The sequence below is a fragment of the Candoia aspera genome, chromosome 18 (assembly GCF_035149785.1).
Source record: "Candoia aspera isolate rCanAsp1 chromosome 18, rCanAsp1.hap2, whole genome shotgun sequence".
Taxonomy (NCBI): Eukaryota; Metazoa; Chordata; class Lepidosauria; order Squamata; family Boidae; genus Candoia; species Candoia aspera.
The window spans coordinates 3,487,739-3,498,340 of record NC_086170.1 but is presented as its reverse complement, the minus strand read 5'-3'; the positions used below and the strand labels follow the sequence as shown (position 1 = coordinate 3,498,340).

The following is a 10,602-nucleotide window of genomic DNA, read 5'->3' as shown; positions in this document are numbered from 1 at the left end:
GGTTCCCAAAAAGAACCAGGGGGTCTCCCACGGGAATAACATCACGCTCTTGAAGGCTACAGGGAGCAGTGGCTCAAACAGGCTTGCCTCTGGAAGATCATGATTATATATAATCATCCCCCTCGCCCATCATATCCCAGTTGACATAATGGGATAAAGTGGAGCATACTGGGAAGGAATGCCATCCATCTTCCAGGAAGGGCTAGATCTTTTCAAGTAACACGCAGAGAGAGGCGTTGGATGTCTCCCGATCTGCGATCCAAATCCAAGGTCGATAGAAACATCTTACTGAGGGAGTAAAAACCAGGCACGCTGAATTATATTAACTTTATTAGGGGTCTTCAAAGAAATCACCAAAAGAACAGTCCACAGTGTCAAGGCTGCCCACCGCCCCCTTGCACACAGACCCACACTCCCATGCGCACAAAATCTGCTCCCAAATATCATCTAACGCTGCTGCGACAGCACCACAACCTCAGCTGAGTGATTTGAGATCCGATCTCATTTCACAGTCTGCTCTCACGTTAAAGCCAATGCACACAGACACACAGACACACACACACCTCAAAAGTACAAAAAAGAAACTTGGAATCGAAGTTACAGCCACAACTTTCCCCCCACCCTGCTTTAGTTCAACACCAGACAGCTGTAAAGCAGCAGCTGATGTCAAACACAGCTGGGATTAGCGAATTAAATAGCTTTTTAAAAAAAAAATTCCTCCCCCTCCCCTTGCCCCAAGCAAACACATTTGCATATTAAATAGAATATCAGGCAAGCCAGCAACGAAACCCTCCTTGTAAACTTTGCTGAAGGCTGGCCGTATACATTTTTATATATTAAATTCAAGTAACAAAAGTAGACTGTGGGTTATCCTGGCCCAGGACCTACACCGTAAAGCGTTGTATGGTATAACGACCAAAGTGTGGGCTGGAATTGTGTCCGCCAGCCACCCCGTAGCCTGTTTGATCCAATGAAATTGTTCCGAAGAGAAAAGGGAGTTGGAGGAAGTGAGGATGCCGTTTAATTTAATTTAATTTAATTTAATTTAATTTGTTTCGTCAAGGAACGGTGGGCTGTAACGGTGGGCGAAGGATAATAAATAGTAACGAAACAACGTAATGCGTTTGGATCCTAGAGAATCTTCACTTTGCAATGCTGCTGATTCTTGGTGGAACTCAACCCGTTCTTCAACTCTCCTCTGTTGTTCTTGCAGCCATGTCTCCCAGCACGTGGGTCCAAGCCTGCTTCTTCTCAAACTTGCTTGGAAGCAGCGTTTTTTTTTTTTTAACGGTAACCAACAAAACGGTGGGTTTCACAGAAGGAGAACCACCGGCGGAGGAGAACGCAACCATCCCTGAGGCCAGGCCAGGCTGCGTTAGGCCCCGGGAACACCCTTTGTCACATTGCACACTTGACACACAGGAACTTGCACCCCGCCAGCTTCCACAAAGCAAAACATTTTTCCATCCCAGGAAGTACAAATCACCCTTCTTTATTACATGCGCCAAAAGGCAGAGGACTGGCTTGCAAAATGAGTCTTCTAAAAGGAGTATAAAGGATGCAGAAACTGGCTGTCATCCCTGTGCACAACTGTGTGCGCACAACCACACTCCATATTCTTTAATATATAATTTACTAAGGATGAAGCTAGCATCACTTCCTCGTTTTATACCGTCAAAAGCGCCAGCAACACTGTCTCTATTACAAAACCTTCGTAACAGCTGTGCTTTTAGCTAGCAAAAATCTCCTTTTTGTGGAGGGGAGGGGTGTCTTGTATGCTTTGGGGAGGGGGTGTTTTTTAAATTGCACTCCAGTTGCTACAAGCCATCTCCCATCCTGAAATTCCTAATCCTGCAGGAGAGGCAAATCTGTTTTCTACGGCCCAGAGAGAATCCTTCTACCATCTTAAGATTGAATTGCAGCTTTTAAAAGCCGGCGTTGCGTTTATACCTGGGAGTTATTGTTGGCAGATAGTTTTCTTGTTGTTTTTTGGGTGAATCGCAAGATCCATACATTGAGCACAAAAGTCCAGACTGGGTCTTGACCCTACAGACCACTGCAGCTTTTTCTTCATAACGACCAAGGGTATCAGGGTCCAAGCGATACATCTCCATGTTTATACACAACAGATTACTGGGTGGAAGAACTCAAGGCCCTTTCCTCAGAACAGTTTTTCACAGCACCACAAGCAAAAGTGGAGGAACAGGAATGGGGCAAAGTGTCCAGAAACAGCCAGAAGACCATAGCCTTCCAGAAGTCCACCATCCAATCTTTGCATTAACTAATAAAAAGCAGAGGCAAGCTTCCTTTCTTCGGTTCTCAGTCCTCCTGCTTCAGTGGATTGACATCGCCCTCCTTCAGCAATCATAGATCTCATGGTTAGAGGGTGCTCCTGGCTTCTTCACCTCTGTGTCCCAGATGTTGTCATAACTGTAGTCCTCATGGAAGCTTTGGAGCTCAGCGTAGTCATGATTCATTGAGTCGAGCCGCTCCTGTCCTGTTTCAGGCAGATCGTAGGCTCCAAGGATTTCATCTATAAGAGGTGGGCAGGTAAGGATTGGGAGGTGATGCAGCCAACCCACAATCCCTTCCCTAGCGGGGACTATTCCTCCAAAGGTCCTTCTGGGGTCACGTTGCTTACTTTCATTTTGATTCCCTCTTAATTGTCCAGCCTTTACCCCTTCTTATACGTTGATCGTAAATTCTAATCTAGGAGGCCAAGAGGGCACTGAAGCCCAGGTCTCAAGGTGTCGGCCTTGTGGGGCAAACCAGACAGGATGCACGGCCAGATGAGCTCATTCTACTTTATTGTAAGGCTACATTGGCAGAATCTTGCCAGCCTGAAAGGACAAATCTCCTGCTGTCTCCTTTACAGCCCGAGAAACCAGGGAGGTCCCTCCTGAGCCTCTTTCTCCACCCATTATGCAGCTGTGGGCTAAGCTGTCTCTTATCTGACCCTTCCCCAGGCAGCGTCTCTTCGCCCCGTCTCTCAAGAACCTTCTCACATACCATTACAAGTGCATTGCCAAGTCCTTCTTACAAAAGAGATGGTCTGTTACTGTCAGCCTTACCAGGTAGACCAGACAGGAAACTCAACCAGATGAGCTCATTCTACTTTATTGTAAGGCTACATTGGCAGAATCTTGCCAGCCTGAAAGGACAAATCTCCCGCTGTCTCCTTTACAGCCCGAGAAACCAGGGAGGGTCCCTTCTGAGCCTCTTTCTCTGCCCATTAAGCAGCTGTGGGCTTTGCTGTCTCTTATCTGACCGTTCCCTAGGTACCAATCGAACCAAATATTTGTAGCTCAGGGTTGAACTGTGGAGCCCTTGGTGCTCTCTGAGCCTTGTTGTTTTCTTGCAGGCATTTCATTGCCAGACTAGGCAACATCTTGCCCAGGCACTGAAGATGTTGCCTAGTCTGGCAATGAAACGTCTGCAAGAAAACAACAAGGCTCAGGGAGCACCAAGGACTCCACATTCCCTATGTGTCAGCCTTATCAGGTAAACCAGACAGGAAACATGACCAGATGAGCTAATTCTACTTTACTGTAAAGCTACATTAGCAGAATCTTGCAAGTCTGAAAGTACACTCTCCCGCCGTCACCTTTACAGCCCGATAACTTAGGGAGGGTCCCTCCTGAGCCTCTTTCTCCGCCCGCTATCCAGCCATGGGCTAAGCTGTCTCTTATCTGACCATTCCCTTGGCAGCGTTTCTTTGCCCCGTCTCCCAAGGTCTTTCCCACATACCATTGCACAAAGCCTCCTAAGGACTCACCTGAAGTCGGCAAGGGACGTGTCTGAAGGCCATCTCTTGACGAGGTACTCTGTTTGCAGGGGGGGAAGAGAAGTAAGAAGTTGAGAGCTACAAAACTTACATAATGGTTTTGTTTCCTGATTTCCCCCCTGCCACTTCTTAGTAACCCCATCAACATTCTGCCCCAACCTGCCCCACCTTCCATGTTTGCTTTTGCAGAATCTAAGCCAAGCACTACTTAGGCAGAAGGACCCCGCTAGTTCTTCTTTCCACGGGGGACAACCATGAATGAGGGCACCAGCCACTTTTCCACCTGGCTGCAGCCAATAACACTTATGAGAAAAACTGCCTTTGACTGTGGAGGCTTCATGTTGCTGTAGCGGCTTTTTCATCCTCCCCCCTGCTCCCCTTTCAAACCTCCTTGCAGCAACGCAAGCAGCCTGTTGGTCCTAACCTGACCAGAGTGCAAGGCTTTTGGTTCTTGCACCAGAACTCTTGAACTCTGAACTGGGAAGAAAATGGAGGGCAGAGTTAGCTCCAGTGAGAACTGCAACTGGTGGCAAACCGGTGCAGGAGTGTAAGATCAGGGCACCTTTTCTGACCGAGAGGCCCTTCAGCACCCAGAAGCAGGTAAAAACCAAATCTGTTCAAGAGACTTCGCATTGCACTCACTGTGGGCAAATAATTGATGTCCGACGGGGGTTCTCTGGCAAAATGAAAGGCAGGGGCTGAGGCGTTGCATCTCTGGGCAAGTGTGGGTTCTCGCCAGTGGTTCCCACATAAAGGTTGAAAGCTCTTCTGCCCCCGAGGATGATGACAGATAGGAACAGAGACCGGCATGGCTGGATAGCCATTCTGGTGCTCCAGAGCAGACAGCCCTTGGCACCTCCCAAGCTGTGGAGGAGGAGGAGGAGTGGGGGGGCATGAAGGAGGGAGGAGGAGGAGGAGGAGAGGAGGAAGAGGAGAAGAAGAAGAAGAGGAGGAGAAGAGGAGGAGGAAGAAGACGAAGAGGAAGATTACTGCATGGAGATCTTACACAAATTGAATGAATCCTCAGCATTTTCTGCAGTTCGGACAGTTAGATGTACTAAATCAGAAGCATCTCTGGCATCCAAAGAAGGATGCCCTTCTGGGGTGAATTAAAAATTGTGCACAGGGGAGTTAAACCCACCCACCCGCCTATTTCTGAGAAGGTCCCTGTTCTTGAGCCTAATCGTTCAGAAAGAGGATCTGCCTAGCACAGTAACTCAACAAAAGATGCAACAGCGCTCTCCCTTTGTAAGCTAGGTATCCCAAGGTGGAGGCTACACCGTAGAATAAATCCTTGGTAGAAAATACACAGTGGGAGAAAAGGAACTAAGGTCTTCGCATCCTGCTTGTGGGCTTACGGAAAGCCCCTCATGGGCTGTTTTGGACAGCCGATGGTGATCCAGGCAACCCCTTTAGCCTGATTTATTTCAGTTCAGTTCAACATAGCTTTTCATTTTCCCCAGGCTGCTAAATTACAGCAGGGAGATCAGGAATCTTGAATAATCACTTTGGGACTCCTGAATGAATGAATGAATGAATGGTAATAATGTTTATTCGGTCAATGACCAGCATTTTGGGACTCCTTGTAAGCCCTACCATCTGCTTAGGGTGCCCCACTTACCCCTTCTAGAAAGTAGGAGCCCGCTGCCCCATGTGAGGACGGGGAACTGGGCGTGTAGGGATCAGCATACATGGGGGAAGAAGACAGAGACGCATTTTCCAAGGTTTGGGGAGCGATGCAGATCTGACCCCTCGGCACGGTCCACTGTTTCAGCTACAGAGGGGACAAAAAAGCCAGTTGAATGAGAAATCCAGTGCCCAGGAAACCTTTGGAAGGATTAGGGCATTTGCAGGGCCATGGGCCATTCCAGACACTCCTCAGCCCAGTCCCAGCCATTGTCAGCCTTCCCAAGTAGACCAGACAGGAAACGCGACCAGATGAGCTAATTCTACTTTATTATAAGGCTACCCTAACAGAACCTTGCAAGTCTGAAAGTACAAATCTCCCGCCGTCTCTTTTTACAACCTGATAAGTTAGGGAGGTTCCCTTCTGAGTTTCTTACTCTGTCCATTATGCAGCCACAGGCTACTCCCTCTCTTATCTGATCGTTCCCTAGGCAGCATCTCTTCCTCCTGTCTCCCAAGGTCATTCTCACATACCATTACAGCCATACATTAGAGATCCTTGGCACACAAAGCAGGGCCTTTATTCTATGCACTCTTCCCAAATTCTAAGACTATTCCCATCTACAGGCCTCATACATTGTTTAAGTCCAGGTGCAGCGGGCGAATGGCAGGATGCTCTTGCTGGATCAGGGCCGGGTATGGTTCATTGTACACCGGAGTCACGCCTTCTCCATGTGGGTGCTCTGAGATGAGTTGGAAGTGGCTCCTTTCAGAGTCCTCGCTGTGGCAATGGGGCTGCGGGCCACCCTTCCCTTTGGACTTTTGAGAGCTCCCTTTTCTTTTCAACTCAGGTTTCGGCATTCCTGTCCCTGCCAGGACTCGGTTTCCTGGGCACTGGCACAAGAGAAGAAACCATTTGAGTGTTTTAAGAAACATTGAGACACTGGTAGGTCTCGGCCATCGCCGAGCAGGAAAATTAGATGGCACGCAAAAACAAAATAAGCAGGAAAATTCAATCAGAAGGAATTCGGTTTTGGAATTCTATCTCCAGCCCTTCAGGCCAGCCTCTCCCAATCTGGTCACCCTCCACACGTGTGGACATTAACTGCCAGAAGTCCCCAGCCAGCCGGGAGAAGTTGGGGAGTTGAAGGATGACCTCCAGATAGGCGGACTTTACTCTTAGAAAGTAGTGAAGCCAGCTTTAGCTTCACATAGAAAATAATTGGGATCCCGTGAAATCAATATAAAACCAGAGCCAAGGGGACTAGTCCAGCCAATATTCCAGCAGGGGAATTCTTATTTAGCAGTTACGCTCAAACACTTCGGAACAGGAACTCTTGATAGCGCCTATGACGGGGACCCAGTTTGGATGGGCTCTCAGCATAAGACAAGGATGGACCAAGGAGGCCCAACATCTCCAGATCTTTCAACCAAGCGTTCAGCTCAACTCTTTTCCTCCCCACAGACCATATGAAGTTGGTGCCGCTGCCTGAAGAAAGTCTTGCCCACCAAGCCCACCCCGTTTCCGAAAACCCGACTTACGCAGACTGGTTGCGGCAGATGGTTTTCAGCTAACCGATTCTCGGCCACCGCGTCGAACGACTGCCTCTCAGACAGAGAAGCGGTACTGGTTTGGGAGTGGTGTGTGGATGTAGCCTCCGAGGTGAGTGACCCTCTTCCGCTTCCTGAAAACTAAACCAAGAAATCAAAATGTATGGAAATTGGGGATGGGGGAGAGAAGACCAAACACACCCTTGAATGATCGGCGTGGTGAAAGAATGCGGTCTTGGCCTTGGGAATGGGGAAGGAATGAGCGAACTGTTAAGGGGGTCGTTTCAGAAGAGATTCCTCTGTCCCGAGAAAGAGACAAGTGTCAGAAAGAAACTCACAATAACCCCACCTTGACTTTGCTTGGTATAAGCTGGAGTAGAGAGAAACTGACGGGCTTTCAAGATTCTGTTATTATACCCTACAACAATAGAGGAGCGTTCCTGAGATCGTTCAGGCGCCTGTTTCTTGATCTGGCCTACTCCAAAGGGCTGACAGGCACAGTACGACCAGCAATTTGAACAGCTGAACCTCGGAACGACTTTAAGACCATTTTCAGAACTTTCAGGGGTCTTACAACCTACCTGCTTGGTAGGCCAAAGTCATTTTCCTCCTGCTGCAAATGTTGAGGATGGGGTTGGGAACCACACCCTACTAAGCTAAATTGAGCTTTGGAGTGCTTTTAGCACCCAGCCTACATACTAAGCCAGAAGGTGATTTATTTGTGAAGCAAATGAATGAATGCTGCCATTGTGTGTTAGGAGAAAACGGCATGTCCAAGTTTATTTGACAGAGTTATGCTAGGAAGAGGATTAATTGGGGAAACAAAGGGTCATTCTCCTGGTACGCATAATACAGAATTGTGTTATAAGCTAGAAAGGAAATAGCACCTTACCTGTGCCAGGTGTGTGGGTTTTAACCCTGAGAAACTCTCTGATCCTGAAAGAGAGGAATCTGCGTGGCGGAACTGGGCCGTTTTCAGACAATACAACCACTCTTGGTAATCTTTGTAGCTGGAGCAGATGACCCTAATGGAGTTGATGAGTCGGCCTGCAAGAAATAGAGGTCGCATCTGGTTTGCAGCGAGACTCAGTCTGTAAGCCTGATGTTGTTGATCTTGCTGCTTGAACAGGTAGCTATCCTTCACAATCTTATCCAGAGAGCTTCCCCATTCCTTGTCTCCTTTTAACGGGGGATGTCCATGACTGGATTCAGAGCCTCCCTCTGGCAGAGCAGATGCTTGAACACTACATTACCGGCCTCCAGTGATTGCAATTCAGATGTTACAACAAGCCAGAGATAAACTTCCATGCCCATGATTTTATAAATCATTGAACCAAGCTAACTCTTTGGAACCCCAGGTTTTAGACTTGCTGAGTTTTAGAAACATAGCATTGCAAGGAACTCAGGAGGACATCAAGTCCAACATCATGCCCAGTGCAGAAATCCAAATTAAATCTTCCCTGAGAAATGGCTGTCCAGCCTCTGCTTGAAGAGGACCAATGAGGAGGATCCAACTGATCCCCTGGCTAATTGGTTCCACTGTTGAACTGCTTTGTTATGGAGTATTCCCTAACTTTCAATCAGAAATCCATTATTTATGTCCCTGTAACGTAAATCTATTATTCTGTGTCCTACACTCTAAATCTCCTACATGACGTCAAGAATTCGAAGTGTCACCTTATCCTTCCTCCATTTCCTTTTCTCAAGGCTTCCTGTGATTTTAATCCTACCTTGCATTTTGTAGCATTTTCCTCCTGACCACCCAAAACATTACCTCTTCAATTTGAACCATCCCTTGAATTCTGGCTCACAAACACCCAGAATTCCTAACCAACCATTAGGGAATCCTGGAAATTTTGGTTGCATCATCTTCAGCTTGCTCCAGGAATGGGAGTACTCGAACCAGTTGGATTTGTTCTCCATGCAAATCCAGTTTAAATCCCTTCCCCTGATATCCAACCCGCACACACATGTGAAAAGCCACATACTTGCAGCAGGGGCCTTGTCGTCATTCAGTTGTTAAGTTGCCTACCTTCTATTAAAAAAGCCGACTTCTGGTTTTCTTCAAATTGTATTTGGATGGCATTCAGGGGCAATTCACCCTGTTTGTAGGAAAAATCAGACACCGTTTATTAAAACCCACCCAGATAGACAGCGTAAACAAATAAACTCAACTTTTCAAGCTAGAAACGAACCCTTTTTTTTTTCCAGCCTGATTAAGCAAGTGTTGGTCTACAGCTTGTTTTAGGCTACAAATGATAGACGGCTGGAATGACAGAGTTTCTGATTTATAGAAGCCAGATGGTGAATAAAATGGAGCATCTACCACAGGGGTTGGACTGGCAGGAACCTTAAGGAGAAACTCACTTTGCAATGTTTTGTTGCACATCCCCCTTGTTTTTAATTAAAAACTGGCCACTATCAAGAAACGCTCTGCACAGATTCTGGGGTTTGGATTATCGCTCACTAAAGATAATCCTGGTGTCCGAAGTCAAAATGTTTAGAGTGAAGGCACTTGTTTGAAAATTTCCATGACCCAAAGGACTTCGTACCCTGAGAAGTTTGCCAACCATAGATCCTTCAAGGGTCTGCAAACTGTTTTCTCTCCCCAGCAATTTGCTCAGGATCTGCAGGGGGTTGGGACTGATTCTCAGGGAGGTGAAGTCTGTTGGAAGGAACAAAGTTCTTTGGTTCGCAAAGGACCAAACCAATTAAGAGCATGCCTTTGTGTGCAGAAGGACAGAGTATGCAAGGGAAAGGTCTAAAGGAAGAAATGGGTGTGGAGGAACCTCTTTTTAAGAAGAAATGCAAAAGGATAGCAATTTGTCAAGTTTCTGGGTCTTCCCTAGGAACAGAATGCCAACTTTATTGGCTTTTAATTCTGATTTTCTAAAGTCATCAATTTATGGGGAGGCAGCCCTGTTCTAAGACACCCTTCCAGAACTCAGCACTTGTGTTGTAAAATGTCCATGCTAGTAAACCAACTTTCTCTATCCCACTTCCTACACCAAAACCAGCACCGCCCTAAGTCTTCTGCTGTAGCTCGCGCCCCAATGGGGAGAACGCGAAGGGGAGATTGACTCCCTCCGTCTTCCCACTTTGGCCCTGACAACGTGGTGCTTTTCCTGCAAAACCAGTCGAGGTGAAATCATCAGGATAAGCCCAGGGATGAGTCAAGCAGAGAGCATGAGGGATCCTGTGGGAAATCCCCAGTCTTCAGAGCGACTGTGGCACTCAGACCAAGGGGCTTGCAAGGTTATGATAATACAATCGGGAAAAGTAGGTAAGTGGCCGAAAAGGTGTCTGAGAGCAGGCCACAATTCAAATAGAACTACAATAACAACTTTTTCCTCTCCTTCTCTTCTTCTTTCTCCTCCTTTTCTTTCTCCTTCTCCTTCTCCTTCCTCACCACTCCTTCTCCTTCTCTTCATTCTAAATCAGTGTTTCTCAACCTTGGCTACTTGGACATGGCTGGCTGGGGAATTCTGGGAGTTGAAGTCCACACCTCTTTAAAGTGGCCAAGGTTGAGAAACACTGATCTAGATCGTGCACCACACTAATCTCCAGTGATTCTAGATGAATGTCCTTTACTCCCCTATTCCCATCCGCTGGTACCAACTCCAGAAATGACCCAATTCAAT

General features: G+C 47.2%; 1 protein-coding gene across 1 annotated transcript in view; it reads right to left on the bottom strand.

Annotated features, from left to right (window-relative positions):
• Positions 1-1,777: 1,777 nt before the first annotated feature.
• The window catches only part of PLEKHN1 (pleckstrin homology domain containing N1), a 32,755-nt gene continuing 23,930 nt past the window's right edge, over positions 1,778-10,602 (bottom strand). The window contains exons 9-16 of the mRNA XM_063317496.1: positions 8,994-9,063; positions 7,854-8,008; positions 6,953-7,102; positions 6,047-6,304; positions 5,406-5,558; positions 4,427-4,648; positions 3,776-3,824; positions 1,778-2,533 (exon numbers count right to left, since the gene is read on the bottom strand). Coding sequence (XP_063173566.1) covers positions 2,358-2,533; positions 3,776-3,824; positions 4,427-4,648; positions 5,406-5,558; positions 6,047-6,304; positions 6,953-7,102; positions 7,854-8,008; positions 8,994-9,063 — 1,233 coding nt within the window. The 3' untranslated portion in view covers positions 1,778-2,357. The remainder of the gene's footprint in view (positions 2,534-3,775; positions 3,825-4,426; positions 4,649-5,405; positions 5,559-6,046; positions 6,305-6,952; positions 7,103-7,853; positions 8,009-8,993; positions 9,064-10,602) is intronic.